The following is a 16,722-nucleotide window of genomic DNA, read 5'->3' on the forward strand; positions in this document are numbered from 1 at the left end:
AGAGGGGGGCCCCCGGAAGTGCCCTCGCTTGTTGGGCTGAGCATGATGGCGGCGCCGCTGCGCGTGAGCAGCCGGGGGGTCCCGGGGACGGTGGAGGGAGCGGGAGATGTCCTGGCGGGGCCGCTCATGGGACCCATGGGCTCATGGGCTTGGCCAGTTGCGGCTGGAGCGGGACGGGACGGGTGGGGTGGGATCGGGACCGGCGTCCTGTGAGGGGAGGGAACGGGACGAGATCGCTACCGGCATGGGATGGGTGGGCATCGCTGCTGTGCTCTGCTGACGACATGGCGCAGGGACGGCTGCTCGCGCTGGGAGGCTGCGGACTGCTCCTGGGATCGGCGCTGGCGGCAGGCGACGAGCGGTTTTACGCGGCGGCGGTGATGCCCGCGCTCCGGGCGCTGCCCCCTGAGGCCGCCCACGGCCTGGCTTTGCGCGCCGCCGCCCTCGGGCTGCTGCCCCCCACCCGTCCCGACGGCCCCGCGCTGGTGCGTCTCTCGAGGGCGGAGGAGGAGGAGGGGGAACCGCGGCGGAGCGCGGGGACCAGGGCGGGGAGTGGGGAGGTCGGAAGGGCGGCCACAACAGAGAGATCGGGGGTGGGTCGCCTGGCCCGGTGGGGTGCGCGTGCGGCCGGGTCCCGTCGCAGTCCGTGGCGGGCGACGAGGGATCGTCGGCAGACACCCCATAAGGACACCTCATAGGGCAGAGGAGGCAGCCGGGTCTGTCGGGAGGGGTGTTGGAGCGAGGCCTTGTCAATGGTTCCTGGAGTCTGTGGGCTCTGACCCAGCCCCAGCCCCGCAGGAGGTACGAGTCCTCGGGCAGCGATTCCGCAACCCATTGGGCCTGGCTGCTGGCTTCGACAAGCAGTGTGAGGCTGTGGACGGGCTGTACAAGATGGGCTTTGGCTTTGTGGAAGTGGGGACTGTCACGCCCAAGCCCCAGGAAGGGAACCCCAAGCCCAGGGTCTTCCGTCTGGTAGAGGACGAGGCGGTCATCAACAGGTGAGATCTGAGGGCAGCTGTTCTACCATGTCCCACAGTCTGCCCATTGTGAGGGAGGGTGCATATTTGGGTGGTCTCAGGTCTTTGGCTGGTGCTGTGGTGGCTTTTGGTTGGATGTGTCAAGCAAAGCTATAGAGGCAATATCTGCCTTGTGTTTCTTGCATGTCCTGCAGAAGGCTTGCAGACATAACCCAGCCTTGAACCCCCTCTGTCCTGGTGCAGGTATGGATTCAACAGCCATGGCCATGCCGTGGTGGAGCGTAGGCTGCGAGCCCGCCAGGAGACACAGAGCAGGCTCACTAGGGGTGAGACAAGCTTGTAAGCCTTTGCTCTTGAAGTCTGTAGGGTAGGCTTGGGCATCTCCTGGGTACCTATAGGCCAGGATTGGTGTGTAATGCCAGTATCCGCGCACAGGAGCACCCCGACTGGAGCAAGGAACACTTGGACATCAAGACCTTCTTGGGGCTGTAGTCTCACCCTTGGCATTGTGCCTAGGCACATTTCTCCTGCTGTTTTCTCTTGGATCAAGCTCCACTTGCTGCTTTGGGCAGGATGTGTCTGCTAACATAGCCAAAGCCAAGAGGACCCCAGCTGGGCAGATCCTGAGGGCAGCCTCTGCCATGCTGTGGTGCTGGGAAGTGCTGACTGGGGTGGCTGTGGCAAGTCCTAGGCCCATCCTTATGAAATGCATGGCCTGCATATCGTCATCTTAACTTTAGCTGGTCCTGGGACCTCCTTTTTCAGGTGCTCTGGCTGTTGGGCAGTGGTTGATCCCACTGCCCTGGTTCATCTCTGTCTGTGTTCCAGCTGGGATGCCTCTTGGAGTCAACCTGGGCAAGAACAAGAGCTCTACTGATGCTGCAGCTGACTATGTGGCTGGGGTCCGGACACTGGGCCCTTTGGCTGACTACCTTGTTGTGAACGTGTCCAGCCCAAACACCCCGGGGCTGCGGGACCTGCAGGGCAAGGCTGAACTGCGGTACCTGCTGAGCAAGGTGGGTGCCTCTCCCCAGCCAGCCCAAACCTCAGACAGCTACAGCACTGGATGCATCCCAACTCCTGGCAGCATCTGCAATGCTGAAGCCAATGGATTTGCCTGAGCACAGGGAGGAATGGAGGTGGCTTTCCTGCAGGGTGGACAAGACCAGTGAGGCATTTCCCTCCACTTGCTCCTGCATGAGGCAGTGTGCTGTCCACCCCACTTCAGGCATCGCTGGGGTCCTATGCCTGCCATGTGCTCCAGGCCCTGTGCCAAGGGTGTCTTTCCTGTTCTTGGTGCCATGTACAGGAGCAGGGCCTGTCCCTGTACTGCCTGTGATGGTGGGTGTCTGTATCTCCTAGCTGGGGCAGTTGGTACGTCCCTGCCATGCACTGCCATGTGCACCAACAGGTGCTGGTGGAGAGGGACCTGCTGCCCTGCAAGCGTAAGCCAGCTGTGCTGGTGAAGATTGCCCCTGACCTCACTGCACAGGACAAGCAGGACATCGCCAGCGTTGTCTGTGAGGTGAGGAAGCAGGACCATGGTGGTCTTGGCAAGTCAGTTCTCTGAAAGACATGTAAACCTGCAGCTCTCTGACTGCTGTAGGAATGGTGTCTCGGGTAGGTCAGACTCAGCAAGGGCCGTTATGTGTCACCCAGGCAGTGAGGGGCAGGTTTGTCCCTGGGCATGCTTCTGGGTAGTGTTCTGGGTGGTCCTGACCTGGCAGGAGGGGAGGGCTGGGCTGAGCTGCTTGTGGAAGCTGTGTCCTCACACTGCTGCTTCTGCAGCTGGGTGTGGACGGGCTGATAGTCAGCAACACCACTGTGAGCCGCCCCAGCAGCCTCCGGAGCAAGCAGCGCGTGGAGCCTGGGGGACTCAGTGGGAAGCCCCTGCGGGAGCTGTCCACACAGACCATCAGGGAGATGTACGCTCTCACTCAAGGTGATGGCAGAACAGGGCTTGGGGGCACATGCAGCATTGCCTGTGCCGTCCTGACCCTGCACCCCACCCACAGGCCGGGTTCCCATCATTGGCGTGGGTGGGGTGAGCAGTGGGCAGGATGCTCTGGAGAAGATCCGTGCTGGAGCCTCGCTTGTGCAGCTGTATACAGCACTTGTGTACCATGGGCCACCAGTGGTGAGGGCCGTGAAGCAGGAACTGGAGGAGCTGCTGAGGTGAGTGGAGGCCAAGCACATCCCCAGAGAGCCCTGGTCTTAGGACAGATCTGGACAACTGTGTGCTGGTGCCCAGCCAGGGGCACTGCAGGGCTGAGCCACAGTGCCAGCCCAGTCCCACCACACACGGTCACTGGTTAGGGAGCAGGGCTTCAAGAACGTCATGGAGGCAGTTGGAGCAGATCACCGCTGCTGACGTGCTGCAGAATGAAGGTCTAGCTGGGAGGAGCCATGGCTGAGCACGGATGGGTGTGAGAATTCCAGTGCTGGGCAGACGGACTAAGACGAGGCCCTTGTTCCAGCCCCTGGGAAGAGTCTGATGGGTGAAGCAGGGGCTGCACTCGAGGGGAGCAGGGGACAGGGCCTTCACAACAGTGCTGCTTTTCAGGTCTGTTTTGGCTTTCCTGTGAACAGCAGAACTGTCAATAAACATTTAGCTCATCTGGTCCTGTGTGCTGCTCTGGGGACACCCCATGGGTGAAGGAATGCAGCTTAGCTCTTCTCAGCTGAGCAGGATCAACTCTCCACAATGCTCCCACTTTTCCTGGTGGGAGAAGCCACCAAGGTCACCAGACTCTGGGATGGACTGACAAGTGCACCAGGCCTCCCCTGCAGACTTCTGCCTGAGGCCAGGCCCTTGGGGTGGGAAGGCAGTGATAGTGCTGGGCGCCAGTACACAGCTCTTTGGAGATGGCTGCAGTCATGCCCTGTCAGTTGTGGAAAGGGCCTGATCAAAGGTGCTTGTCTGGGACCTCTGGTGCTGACTTCTCTTTCACCCTGAACGCACTGCACTCATCTTGGGCCTTTCCTAAGCAACAGTTTAGGCTGCACAAAGCATTCACTCAGCAGCCTGTTACAATCCACCCTGCAGAGCAGGATGGCACAATAGCACTTCACCAAAATTTTTTACTATTGCTGTCCTTTGTGGTTGCCCTTGGATCATGTTGCCTGTTTGCTCCCCACTTCTGCACCCCTCCTGCACTAGCCTCTTAATTTCCTTGATTCTTCCTGGACAGATGGCACTTCTCTCTGTTCTAACAGGGATGTGACCTGGTTCATTGGCTGAGGTGTTGATGTGCCTTGGAGTGGGCCTGGGAGACTCTTGCTCTTCCAGTCTGAGGGTGGCACAGCACCTTCCTAATGTGGTGGCAAGGCTACAAATGAGAGCTGCTGAGCCCTGATGCATCCTGTGCTGGACTCCATCCTTCTGCGTGCTGGCACAAGTACGGCTGCTGCTGGGTGTGCGTTGCTCAGGGACACATGCCCTATGCAATGGAAAGAAGTTCACAGAGGATGGAAAAGCCACCTTCTGGGTGTGTGGGACTGGACAGATACGTCCCTCTTAAGCCTGAAGGACTAGAATATCCGAGTGGAAGGGAGGCACTGTCAAGATACCCAGCAGCCCAGGCTTCAGTGGCTCAGAGCTGGGACTGGATACACATGCTCTGAATGGTTTTGGGGCAGTTTCCTCACAGCACTGGCTCCCTCCTCTCCTGCTGCTCCTCAGCTGTGCTTCTGTGGGAGACAGACTGTGGGAATAGGCTGATGTGCTTTGCACTGCACCCCTGCTGCTGGCTGGCCAGATCCAGTTGGCCGCTAGCTGACCGTTGCTGCTGTGAGTTCCAAGGGCTTGGGCCCTTGACACTGCTGACAAACCACCTGCACCCGAGAAGCCAGGGGCTGCTGGGACATGGGCTGCAGCCTGCTGCATGGGAAGAGATGGCTTCTGGTTGAAAGCTGGCTTGGCTGCAGTCCCTCAAGAGCCTGTCCCTGACATGAGACATACTGTACCCCTCAGCCAGGCACAGACTAGGATGTGACCTGGCTCCTGTACCTCAGCTCCTGCTCTGGGAATGCAGGCAATGCCTTTGCCGTACACCATTCCGATGACGACACCTGGTACACAGCTGGCATCGTCAGCTAAGACGTGCACAGCTGCAAGGTATGGCGTGGACGTGAAGCATGTCCTGGCCTGGGTGAAAGAGACATTAGCAGATGGCTGAGGCAAGACCATGACGGAATAAAACTGTCGCGCAGCAGGCTGCAAGTTTTGTGTACGTCTGTCTGTCCATGCAGCGTTTCTGTGCCTGGCGCTGCACGGGCCGATCTACCGGGGGTTAGCGTCTGCCTGCGCTTGCTCCCGGCTGGGTCCTGTAGGGCTTCGGCGGCCGTTGGCTGGAAGGTCCGGGGCTGCAGGGGCTCCGAGGGATTCTCGCCCCTGCACGGTGTGGGGTGTGCGTGGGGCTGTTCCCCCGTGCGGCGCTGTACGCCCGCGCCGTGCATCCCCGGCGGCTCCCGTCCGCGCAGGACTCCGCCCCGCGCCCCCGTGACCCTGCGGAAATCCGGAAACGCAACCGGAAATCCGCCCCTCCGGGCAGCGCGGCTTGTCTAGCGACGTTTGGGGCTCTATGGTCGCGGCTCTCCCATAGGCTTTGGCCACCGTCTCTATGGTGCACTTGGCTAGAGGGGCTCCTGCCGCCGAGCACTGTGGGGCGGCTATGGCGGCGCTCCGGGAGCCGGGTTACGGTTGTTGAGTGAACTGTGGGGACCGCGCGGCGCTGCAGCCACGATGGCTGCGGCGAGCGAGGAGTCTCTGCATCGGCTGTCGGGGACGAATCCGAGCGGCGAGGCGGGCGGGCTGGTACTGCGGACGCGGGGCGCCGAGCAGCACGTCTTTAAGGCACCGGCCCCGCGCGTCTCCCTGCTGGGACTGGACGTGCTGGCGGCGCAGAAGCGGCGGGAGCGCCAGGAGGAGGCGGCCGGGGGGAAGCGATCCCGTGTCGCGTCCTATAAGGATTGGGAAGAGGGTCGTGACGAGGCGGGCAGCGCCGAGGACGAGGAAGAGGAAGAGGACGAGGCCGACCGGAGCAGCCGCGGAGCTCGCAGGAACAGGTGGCGTTTGCAGGGGGGTTCCTGGTGCCAGCGGTGGCCGCGTCCGGTCGGGTAGGGAGTGCAGGGTGAGCACAGGCGGGGCCGCAGCCTCCGGTGTGGAGAGAGGGGACTGCGGGATGTTACGGCAGAGGCTGCAACTGAAGCTGTCCGAGACCAGCCGAAGGGCAGCTGTTGCTCAGCACTTCTGAGCATTTCTTCCCTCTGCTCTGCCTGCCCAGACATTACCGCTCTGTCCACGTAGAGACACCTTCCTACACAGGGGGAGTCAGCGAGGAGTTCTTGGAACGCAGCCGGCAGCGGGAGAGAGAGCGCCGGGAACATGGAGTCTTTGCCTCCTCCAAGGAGGAGAAGGACCGAAAGAAGGAACGCAGTAGGGATCGGGACCACGATCGTAAACGAGACCGTGGTAATTGCTCAGAGATCTTTGTGGTGCTTCTTGGTTTGGGTCTAGGCTTGTCCTTTGCCCTGTTTGTAGTCTTTACCAATGTTTGTGGTAGTTTTTGCAGCAGATAATAGGCATTTGATCCTGTTTTGTTTTTGCAGAGGACCGGGACAGGAGTCATCATAGTAGATCAGAGAGGGACGGCTCGTCAGAGCGGAGTGGCAGGAGAAGTGAACCTGAGAGCCCCCGACATCGTCCCAAAGGTGGGAGTAGGACCTGGCAGAGCTCTAGTATGAGACCTAACAGGGAAGGGCTTGGAATATTTTATACTTCCTGCTGTTTTCGCAGGATAGGGGTGGTAGAAAAGCTTGTACCTTGTAATGTTTGTGGTTAAGGCAGGGATAAAACTCCCAGCTCAACTTGGGTCTGGGAGCACTGTGCCAGCTGTGTGTGGTTGAAAGTCTGGCAGGTCCCTGCACAGTGGGGTCTGTTCTGGGTCTGTGTGATGGAAATATGATCCTTTGGAAATTCCTTGGAATCATGGGGTCAGCCCCTTGTCTTAGAGGGAGGGCCGGTGGGTACCCTCTCTCCGTGCTCCTTTCTCAGAAGATGTTAGGTGGCTCCAGGTGCCCAGGGCCGCTGTTTGAACAACTGGTGTCAAACCCCATCTCTTCTGCCAGATGCAGCCACACCATCTCGCTCCAGCTGGGAGGAAGATGATGGTGGCTACAGCAGTGCCCATCGCTCGCAGTGGGAATCTCCATCTCCTACTCCTTCCTATCGAGACTCGGAGCGTAGCCACAGACTGCCATCGTTGCGAGACACGGACCGGCGGGAGCGGGACAGGTACCAGGGCCTGAGTCTGTGCTGTGAGCTGTGCAGCTGCAGAAAGGGGACTCTCTGTGTATGAGAAGGGTCTGGCTGTGGGCACCAGTTCTCCCATCTGCTGTGTTTGCAGGTCTGTGAGGAGCAGGTACTCTGATAAGACACCACTGCCTACCCCATCATACAAATACAATGAATGGGCAGATGACCGAAGGCACCTGGGCGCCACACCACGCCTGTCCCGGGGGAGAGGTGAGGAATCTGGGCTGAGCTGCCTGGGGTGGGCAGTGTGGAATACCCTTTCCTGTGGCACAGAGTTGGGGTTTCCTTGGGAACATTCTGGACCATCTGGCTCACCCCAGGGCGACGCACAGAAGGGGAGGAGGGCATTGCCTTTGAGACAGAAGAGGAGCGGCAGCAGTGGGAGGATGACCAGCGGGTGAGAGTCTGGGATGGGCCGGGGGCTCGGGGCCACCAGGCTGTGAGGGATGGGCAGAACTCACTGCTGCACTTCTCCCTTCCCAGCAAGCTGACCGGGACTGGTACATGATGGATGAGGGCTATGATGAGTTTCACAACCCTTTGGCTTACTCCTCTGAGGAGTATGTGAAGAAGCGTGAGCAGCACTTGCACAAGCAGAGGCAGAAGCGGATCTCGGCACAGCGGCGGCAGATCAACGAGGTAAGGCTAAGACTCAAGGTTGGCTGCTCTGAACACCTTTGCTGCCTCTTGAAACATCTATTTGTTGAGCCCTTCCTCTCAAGTGGAAAAGCCAGGCTGAAGGAGTGCTCACAGGGAAACTGTGGTTGAGTTCTCCTGGAAAATCCAGCCCTGCAACTCCTGCATGGGCAGAATTCCCATGCTGGAGTGGCTGGTTGATTGTAGTGTCCAGGGCAGCAGGAGTGGAGAGGACCATGCTCCTGCTGTTCTGAGTGCAAAGTGCATTACTGGCGCTGTCCACTGTTGTCTCAGTGGATGCTGGGGGCAGCTGCTCTTTACATGAGCGGGACTGTGTTCAGGCTTCCTGATGTATTCTGAGTGCCTTGCAGGCAATGTCCATTGTTCATTTCCTTTGAGGCAGTCCTGTTGACCATGTGCTTCACATGGGCAGTTTCCTGTACTCTATTGCTTCCAATTACTGTCTCTTCTCCTGTGCTTATTTTCAGGCTCTCTAGTTTTGAACGATCTTCTTGCCAGTGCAGAGCCCAGGCCCTAGCTTGGTGTTCTGGTGTAATTTCTGTGACTTTCTGTGTGGCTTCACTGTATTTCTGATATGTTGTTTCCTGCAGGATAATGAGCGCTGGGAGACAAATCGCATGCTGACCAGTGGTGTGGTCCATCGGATTGAAGTGGACGAAGATTTTGAGGAGGATAACTCTGCTAAAGTGCATTTGTTGGTGCACAATCTAGTGCCCCCTTTCCTAGATGGAAGGATTGTCTTCACCAAGCAGGTAGAGACTGTGGCTGAAGACACTTATGGTAGGGAATCCCATACATGTGAGGACTTTTTAAGTGAAGCTATATCTTTTCCCTCCAGCCAGAGCCAGTCATTCCTGTGAAGGATGCCACCTCAGATTTGGCCATCATAGCTCGGAAAGGCAGCCAGCTGGTGCGCAAGCACAGGGAGCAAAAGGAGCGTAAGAGGGTATGTTGGCAGCCCCTTGGCTTACTGCCCACCGTACACATTTTGTAGTTCTTCACAACCTTGTTTGGACTCTGCAGCATTCAGACTTTGGCAGCAGTGATGATAAGGAGTTCATTTTTTTGTGAGCTGGGACACCCTGGCAGCCAAGGTTACTGCATTGCCTCATAGCAGCTGCTGTGGTGTGATTTTCTTGGGCGCTGCCTTGGGATATGAATCACTGTGCATTTTGACATTTGGATTATGGGAGAAGGAAGCAGGTAGAAGAATGCCAAGTAGCTTAGGGACTGTCAGCAGGCAGTATGGCAGCAGGATGTACCTTGTCATCTCTCAGCAGAAAAGTTGTGAGGAGAAGAAAGAGTATGGGGTAAAGTAGCAGATTAGTTTTTGGGGTGCTTTCTAGGGATTTTCTCTAAAGCTCACATAATAGCTGTGAGGAAAGTACAGATGTGTTCCTTGTACATTGAAACTGGGCTGGATTTGACCTACTTACACTATGAGTGGAATGGTGGTGGTAAGCAAACTGATAGCAGAGGTGTGAGGAAAGCCTTTGAGCAGTTGGCAAGGGCAAGATTATCTCTGGTTCACATCCATGTAGGTTTAAGTTCAAACTTAATAGAGGAGTCAGCAGCTGGAACTGTTTTCTTAGAAGGCAATTGTCAGACTGCCCAGGAGTTCAGACTAAAGTATCTGTATCTATCTCAGTGTCTTAAAACTCTGTTTCAGTTCATTTGGAGGAGGGGAACCTAATGTAGGAGTCGAGTGTGTGTGCTGCATTGGGGAACTGTGGTACTAATACCCTTTTTGTAGTCTTAGGAGTAGGATTGGGGAAGAATTTTGTCTGTGCTTGCTGTGGCAAAGTTATGCTGTTCTCTCTCCTTCCAGGCTCAGCACAAGCACTGGGAGCTGGCAGGCACCAAACTGGGAGACATTATGGGGATCAAGAAAGAGGAGGAGAAGGACGAGATGGTAACAGAAGATGGCAAAGTGGATTACAAGTAGGGGCTTGTGCTGAGTTACTCTGCTCAGCTGGTAACGAGGGCTGTGGTCATAGCAAAATGTGTGGAGAGGCAGTTTCATGACTTGTGTTTTTTCCTTAGAACAGAGCAGAAGTTTGCTGAACACATGAAAGAAAAAAGTGAAGCCAGCAGTGAGTTTGCCAAGAAGAAATCAATCCTGGAGCAGAGACAATACCTACCTATCTTTGCTGTACAGCAGGAACTGCTCTCCATCCTCAGGTATGGCTGCCAGGGCATTCCCAGGGCATTGGCCTATGTTTGGGAACTCAGTTACAGAATCATATAATCATGACTGCTGGGAAGCTATACTCTCAGGAAATAAACCCGTTGCTTTGTGTTTGCTCAGCTGTCTTGACTGAGTAGGATGATGCTTAGCTAGAGAACACAAAAGCCCTTCTTTGAAGGCATATGAAGAAAAACCTTTTCCTTCTCCTTTTCCTCAGAGACAACAGCATTGTGATTGTGGTGGGGGAGACCGGGAGTGGGAAGACAACTCAGCTGACACAGTATCTCCATGAGGATGGCTACACTGATTATGGCATGATCGGCTGCACACAGCCCCGCAGAGTGGCTGCCATGTCGGTGGCCAAGCGGGTCAGTGAAGAGATGGGGGTGCGTCTGGGCGAGGAGGTGAGTCTGCTAGGGAGTGCAAGGGTGCCACCCTATGACAGTGAGTGCATGGGACTACTGGAAGACTTCTGGTATCTCTGCCCTTCCAGGTAGGCTATGCCATCCGCTTTGAGGACTGCACATCTGAGAAGACGGTGATCAAGTACATGACAGATGGGATCCTGCTCCGTGAGTCGCTGCGGGAGGCTGACCTGGACAACTACAGTGCTATCATCATGGACGAGGCACATGAGCGCTCGCTCAACACGGATGTGCTATTTGGGCTGCTTCGGGAGGTGTGTGTGGTCCTGGGCTAGAGGACAGCAGCATGGGGCACCTGATCTGGGACAGCCCTTCTCTGCCAGGCCTAGCACAGGAAAGCAGACCTGCCACATTTCTCTGTGCTTGACTGCTCCAGCATCCTGGTCTTTGGCTCTGGAGGGTTAAGTCTCCTGTAATGCTACCAGAGTCTTTCTGGCTGAATGTCAGAACTGCTGTTGGCAGGTCTTTTTAACTACACTGACTATAGAGCATCAGTGTTCCTTGGCATGCACAGCCACTGCCTCTGGAGTACAATAGAAGCTATGTCATGAGCCATTGTCTCAGTAAGAATGAAAACAGCCCCACAGCCATGCATGAATGTGCCTTCCATATTGTCCCTTTCATCTGCTTTGTAGGTGGTTGCCCGGCGCTCAGATCTGAAGCTTGTTGTCACTTCGGCCACCATGGATGCAGATAAGTTTGCCTCCTTCTTTGGGAATGTTCCCATTTTCCACATTCCTGGGCGCACTTTCCCTGTGGATATTCTTTTCAGCAAGGTATAGTTAAGCTTGTGGTGCCAGAGTCTTGCACACAGGACAGGGCAGGTAAGGATATTGGTCTGGATTAACCTGGGCTGTGCTGTTCAGACCCCACAGGAAGATTATGTGGAGGCTGCAGTGAAACAAGCCTTGCAGGTCCACTTGTCTGGTGCTCCTGGAGACATCCTTGTCTTCATGCCTGGCCAGGAGGATATTGAGGTGAGTTGGAAGGACAGGCACTGTTCTACTCCCTTGTTTCAGTCTGATGTTTTCACCCCTTTTTGTGTCTAGGTAACCTCAGAGCAAATTGTGGAACATCTTGAGGAGCTGGAGAAGGCACCTGCTCTTGCTGTACTGCCTATCTACTCTCAGCTACCCTCAGACTTGCAGGCCAAGATCTTCCAGAAGGTGCTGATGTGTGCTTTGTGATGAGGGTGGGGAAAGGGAAAACTGGAGCAGGATACGGTACAGAGCAGAAGTGAGAGGTGTAGATATACCTCAGTATTGCATGTGGAGGGTGAGAGAAAACATGTACACCACCCCACTTCCCAAATTACCCCTGTCTCTCTGCTCTGCACTCCTCCTCAGTGGAGCAGAGCCATGCCCAGGGGCATGACTGATGCATAGTGTGCTTGCAGGCTCCTGATGGGGTCAGGAAGTGCATCGTTGCCACTAACATTGCAGAGACCTCACTGACAGTGGACGGTATCATGTTTGTGATTGACTCTGGCTACTGCAAATTGAAGGTGAGCCAGGGTTTTCTGTACTGTCTGCTGATTTTTAGGGTAGGTTGAGGGAGTTCTGAGGTCGTGATCCAGCCTTCCTCTTACGTCTGTTTGATCTTCTTGTGTCCTGAAGGTTTTCAACCCCCGTATAGGCATGGATGCGCTGCAAATCTACCCCATCAGTCAGGCCAATGCCAATCAGAGGGCTGGCCGAGCTGGCCGGACAGGCCCAGGCCACTGTTTCAGGTAGGTATGTCACTGATATTCCTGTTCCTGTTGTATCCTCAGCTTGGCATCAGGTTATGTTTGTTTTTTTTCTCACTGGAGCTGTTCATTATCTTGAACTTTGGGGCTATGTGGGCAGTAGGCAGGCCTGAAGGCCTTCTTTGGACCCAGTGCTTCTGCAGAGAAAAAGATGTGCTCCACTTTATTCCTGTACCCATCTTCACTTGCGGCTGGTCTGCCCTCGATGCCATCAGGATAAGAGCCAAGCCAAAGCTCTTCTCAGGCTATGCTGTAAGACCAGGGAAGGGCTGTGCTTGGTCATGTGCTGTGCTGCAGCCCAAACACCCCAGTGTGCTGGGGAAACCACACTTTGGCTGGACTATGAGTGCCTCCCCAGGGTCATGCTGCTGGGTGCTGGGTTGCTGCCCTGTGCCATGCTGGGCTGGGCTGGACAGAGGCTAGCAAGTCTGTAAGGAGTGCAGTGGCTGGAACAGGAGGAGCATGCTCTTGACGTCTCTTCCCAGGCTCTACACCCAGAGTGCCTACAAGAATGAGCTGCTGACAACCACGGTGCCTGAGATCCAGCGCACCAACCTCGCCAATGTAGTACTCTTGCTCAAGTCCCTGGGTGTGCAGGACCTGCTGCAGTTCCACTTCATGGATCCACCCCCTGAGGACAATATGCTGAACTCCATGTACCAGCTGTGGATCCTGGGGGCCCTGGATAACACAGGTATTGGCTGCTGGGGTAAGCTGCCAGCCCGTGGAACTGGGGCCTGCCCAGCTGCTGATCACTGATCCCTTTTCTGTTCTTACAGGTGGTCTGACCTCTACAGGACGTCTCATGGTGGAGTTCCCACTGGACCCTGCACTCTCCAAAATGCTTATTGTCTCCTGTGACATGGGTTGCAGCTCTGAGATCTTGCTCGTTGTCTCCATGTTGTCTGTGCCTGCCATCTTTTACCGGCCTAAGGTACAGGATGTTGCTGTTCCAGCAGCTCAGGGCCATTCCCTGCCCTTTGACTAACACATGTTCTTTGCTTACCCTTCAGGGCCGAGAGGAGGAGAGTGACCAAGTGCGGGAGAAATTTGCTGTTCCAGAGAGCGATCACTTGACTTACCTGAATGTTTACCTGCAGTGGAAAAACAACAGCTATTCTACCCTGTGGTGCAATCAGCACTTCATCCATGCCAAGGCCATGCGGAAGGTGAGGCTGTGGCCGTAAGGCTGGGGGAGACAGCCTTATGCAGAAGAGGGATGTGACCAGCACACACCTTTGCAGGTGCGGGAGGTGCGAGCCCAGCTCAAGGACATTATGGTGCAGCAGCGAATGAGTCTGGCATCCTGTGGTACAGACTGGGATGTTGTCAGGAAGTGCATCTGTGCTGCGTATTTCCATCAGGCTGCAAAGCTGAAGGTGAGAGATGTCTAAGGTGTCTGGGGGCTGCAAGGGCCGACTTGGTAACAGGTGGACTAAGCACAGTTGTCTTTGCAGGGCATTGGGGAGTATGTGAACATCCGCACAGGCATGCCCTGCCACCTGCACCCCACGAGCTCTCTGTTTGGCATGGGCTACACACCAGACTACATTGTGTACCATGAACTGGTTATGACTACCAAGGTGAGCATGAGCTGACGGCTAGCAGGAAGGGTGATGAGTGCTCCAAGCGAGACGGGAGGACTTTGCTGTGAGACTGAGATCTGTCTGAGTGACAAATATCAGCCTTTCCCATCTATGCCAGCTAGGCATGTCTGTGTCATCTGTTTGTCCCTTCGTGCCATTGTTTTTCTCTGGCTTCTGTGGGATATATTTGATCCTCCTTGTGGTCTCATCAAATGCAACCCATAGCAGCTTCTGAGGACAGGACGAATTGTCTGGAAGGGGTATTGTCCCAGCCTGAAAAGTGCCATCAGCAACTGGGGGAGGAAGCTGCTCTGGCTCTGGGAATGGTGCCTAGGCCCCAAGGATGCCATCCTGCTATCCTGGTCTTTCTGTCCCTGCAGGAGTACATGCAGTGTGTCACTGCTGTGGATGGAGAGTGGCTGGCAGAGCTGGGCCCCATGTTCTACAGTATCAAACATGCTGGCAAGTCACGCCAGGTAAGTATTCTGTCCTGGATGAGCTGGCAGACTGCAAGGCCTCTGCATTCTGCTGCTGTATATGTGTGTTTTGACATAAAAGGAGCAAGCTTGTGGGCTTGCAGGGAGTCTGCTGCCCCTGACCTGCTGCTGCCTTGCTCCAGGAGAACCGTCGCCGTGCCAAGGAGGAAGTGTCTGCCATGGAGGAGGAAATGGCTTTGGCAGAGGAGCAGCTGCGTGCCCGCCGGGAGGAGCAGGAGCGCCGCAACCCCCCTGGGCAGTGCAAGGTGGGTGATAGCACTGCCTGCCCATGGCTTGCCTGTGTCCCAAATTGCCTGTGGAGTTCTGGTGCAGGAAAGGTTGCATTTTCCATTAATTTCCCGTGTCCTCTTTGACAGATCTACTAAAATCTATACCCCTGGGCGAAAGGAGCAGGGAGAGCCCCTGACACCACGACGCACCCCAGCCCGCTTTGGTCTCTAAGGAGGCACGACTTGTTGCTTTGACGCTTAAGGTAGTGCCCAGCTACCCTGATCAGTGTATTCTGAGGTCTCCACAGCTTGTGACCCTGGAAGGCTTTGGTGCTTGGCACTAATTTTGCTACAGAACAGAAAGAATTTATTTGTTTAAAGGTTGTCAGTCTAATCCTTGCTTTGTTTGCACTGCTTCTTGTCCTAGAGGTGGATGTTGGGTGGAGAATCATGCAGGGCTGGTGCTGTCAAGTTGTTGCCCTGTAGAACCTGGAATAGGGCACAAAATTAAAGTGACCTGGAGGACAAAAACAGCCTGTCCCTGATTCAAGCCTGGCCTCCTGCAAAGGTAGTTCTTGCACAGCCCATGCCTTGGACAGGCAGCTGGTGCCCAGCTGTCCCTGCACACCTGGGACCTTCAGGCCAGGCTGTGCCAGGAATTCTGCTCACTTTTTCAGCTGCTCACACTTGTGGGGGTGCTGAGGTTTTCTGAACATCAGGTACAGGTTCTTCTCCTGCATCCTGCTTAGTGTGTCTTGAAGGCCTGTTTGTGTCCTGCACCTGCTCTGTCATCTTGCTGAGCTCTTCCTTAAGGAAAGCCAACTCCACCCTGCAGACAACCAGCTCCTCTTCTCGCAGAGCCAGAGTTTGCTCACTGTCCAGATGTAGCTGCTGCCAGTGTTGGACTAGGCTGTTCAGCTCCTGCAGCCTCTCCTGGAGGGAGGAGGTCTGTCCATGGCACAGTGAGAGACACAGGGTGAGCACAGGCTCCTGGTTTTTCACAGGAAGACCTGAGACCTCCTTACCTTCTGTATGCTCTGCTCCTTGAAGCTTTGCATCTTCCTCAGCTCCCGATGAAGCTGCTGCCTGTGTGTCTTGTAGGCTGCAATCTTATCCACCTGCTTGGTGCTCTCTTGCTGGGTTTCGGCCAGCTCTGCCTGGAGGTTCTCCACGTCCTGCACCTGCCAGCAAAGCTGTGGGGCAGGGAGGGTCGTTGGCCATGGCTGAGTCTCTCCTGGAGGCAGGAGAGGGGTCTAGGACTAAGGCTGCATCCCTATCCTGTCCTACCTTGCCCTCACCTGTTGCTGCAGCTCTGCCACTTTCTGCTGTAAGCCTTGGATGGCCTCTTTGGCTCTGCTCAGCTGCTGCATGCTCTGCTGCTCCTGGGCCTGGATGGCTTCCAGTTGCCCCTGCAGCTGGGTTGTGTTGTGCTGCAGGCCCTGACTCAGCTTCTGTGCCCCCAGCTGCAGAGAAGGCAGTGGTTGGTGGGTTGGCCTTGTGCTGTGTACCCTTCCCTCAGCAGAGGCACAGCTGCCCTCTGTGTGCCACAGGACACTCAGGGCTGGCCAGTGCCTGGCTGTATGAGGTGGTGGGGGCAGGCTGACATTGTTGCCCCTGCCCCGTCCCAGGCCTTCTGGGGAAAGTGGAGCAGGGCTCAGCCCTGCAGTGTGGTTGTCACAGCTCCTGTGCCTCTTTGGCTGCTTGCCCCTAGGCTTGGTGCCCAGTGGCTGGGGGGCTGTTGGCACTGACCTGCTTGAGCAGCTCTCTGCTCTCCTTTGGGATATTGTGGCTGGTGTCAACATCACTGTGGCCAGCGAAGTAGGAGGTGACCTCTGTCTGCACTGCCTGGTCCTTCAGGTGGAGGGGTGTATCATTGACCTGTGAGTATGGCACAGGGTGTGGGATCACCCTGTGCCTCTGCTGTGTAGAGCTGAGGCTGCAGAAGGAACCTTTTTGGGACAACCTATGGACACTGGGCTGTTGGGCAGGGCCTGTGACAGAGGAATGTGGCCTGCACCAGGTGGGAGGCAGGAAGGCTGCTGGCTTCTGGCCCTTTCATCTCTGTGCAGTCCCCACAGTGCCCTCCCTGCTGGACACCTAGCAGCCCTGGAAAGACATCC

General features: G+C 56.0%; 2 protein-coding genes across 7 annotated transcripts; both read left to right on the plus strand.

Moving 5' to 3' along the window:
- Window positions 1-17: 17 nt before the first annotated feature.
- Window positions 18-3,598, plus strand: DHODH (dihydroorotate dehydrogenase (quinone)). 5 transcript variants are annotated; one of them, XM_066327356.1, is made up of 9 exons: window positions 18-63; window positions 294-485; window positions 799-998; window positions 1,221-1,303; window positions 1,806-1,993; window positions 2,389-2,502; window positions 2,766-2,919; window positions 2,993-3,152; window positions 3,294-3,598. In XM_066327356.1, the coding sequence occupies exons 1-9, from the start codon at window positions 43-45 to the stop codon at window positions 3,346-3,348; spliced, it is 1,167 nt and encodes a 388-aa protein (XP_066183453.1). In that variant the 5' UTR covers window positions 18-42; the 3' UTR covers window positions 3,349-3,598. The 5 variants fall into 5 exon arrangements, with proteins under 5 accessions (XP_066183453.1, XP_066183451.1, XP_066183455.1 ...); XM_066327354.1 differs by having other exon boundaries at window positions 3,301-3,598; XM_066327358.1 differs by lacking the exon at window positions 294-485 and having other exon boundaries at window positions 39-63; window positions 3,301-3,598.
- Window positions 3,599-5,496: 1,898 nt separating this feature from the next.
- Window positions 5,497-14,982, plus strand: DHX38 (DEAH-box helicase 38). Of its 2 annotated transcripts, none has more exons than XM_066327367.1 (26): window positions 5,497-6,044; window positions 6,263-6,450; window positions 6,588-6,689; window positions 7,107-7,272; window positions 7,385-7,503; window positions 7,614-7,690; window positions 7,777-7,932; window positions 8,541-8,702; window positions 8,789-8,896; window positions 9,779-9,891; window positions 9,994-10,131; window positions 10,356-10,542; window positions 10,632-10,817; window positions 11,199-11,339; window positions 11,430-11,540; window positions 11,613-11,729; window positions 11,960-12,067; window positions 12,180-12,292; window positions 12,796-13,004; window positions 13,090-13,244; window positions 13,324-13,479; window positions 13,555-13,689; window positions 13,768-13,893; window positions 14,277-14,372; window positions 14,516-14,638; window positions 14,750-14,982. In XM_066327367.1, the coding sequence occupies exons 1-26, from the start codon at window positions 5,722-5,724 to the stop codon at window positions 14,756-14,758; spliced, it is 3,624 nt and encodes a 1,207-aa protein (XP_066183464.1). In that variant the 5' UTR covers window positions 5,497-5,721; the 3' UTR covers window positions 14,759-14,982. The 2 variants fall into 2 exon arrangements, with proteins under 2 accessions (XP_066183464.1, XP_066183466.1); XM_066327369.1 differs by having other exon boundaries at window positions 14,516-14,631.
- The last annotated feature ends 1,740 nt before the right edge of the window (window positions 14,983-16,722 follow it).

Source organism: Sylvia atricapilla, chromosome 12, assembly GCF_009819655.1.
Source record: "Sylvia atricapilla isolate bSylAtr1 chromosome 12, bSylAtr1.pri, whole genome shotgun sequence".
NCBI lineage: Eukaryota > Metazoa > Chordata > Aves > Passeriformes > Sylviidae > Sylvia > Sylvia atricapilla.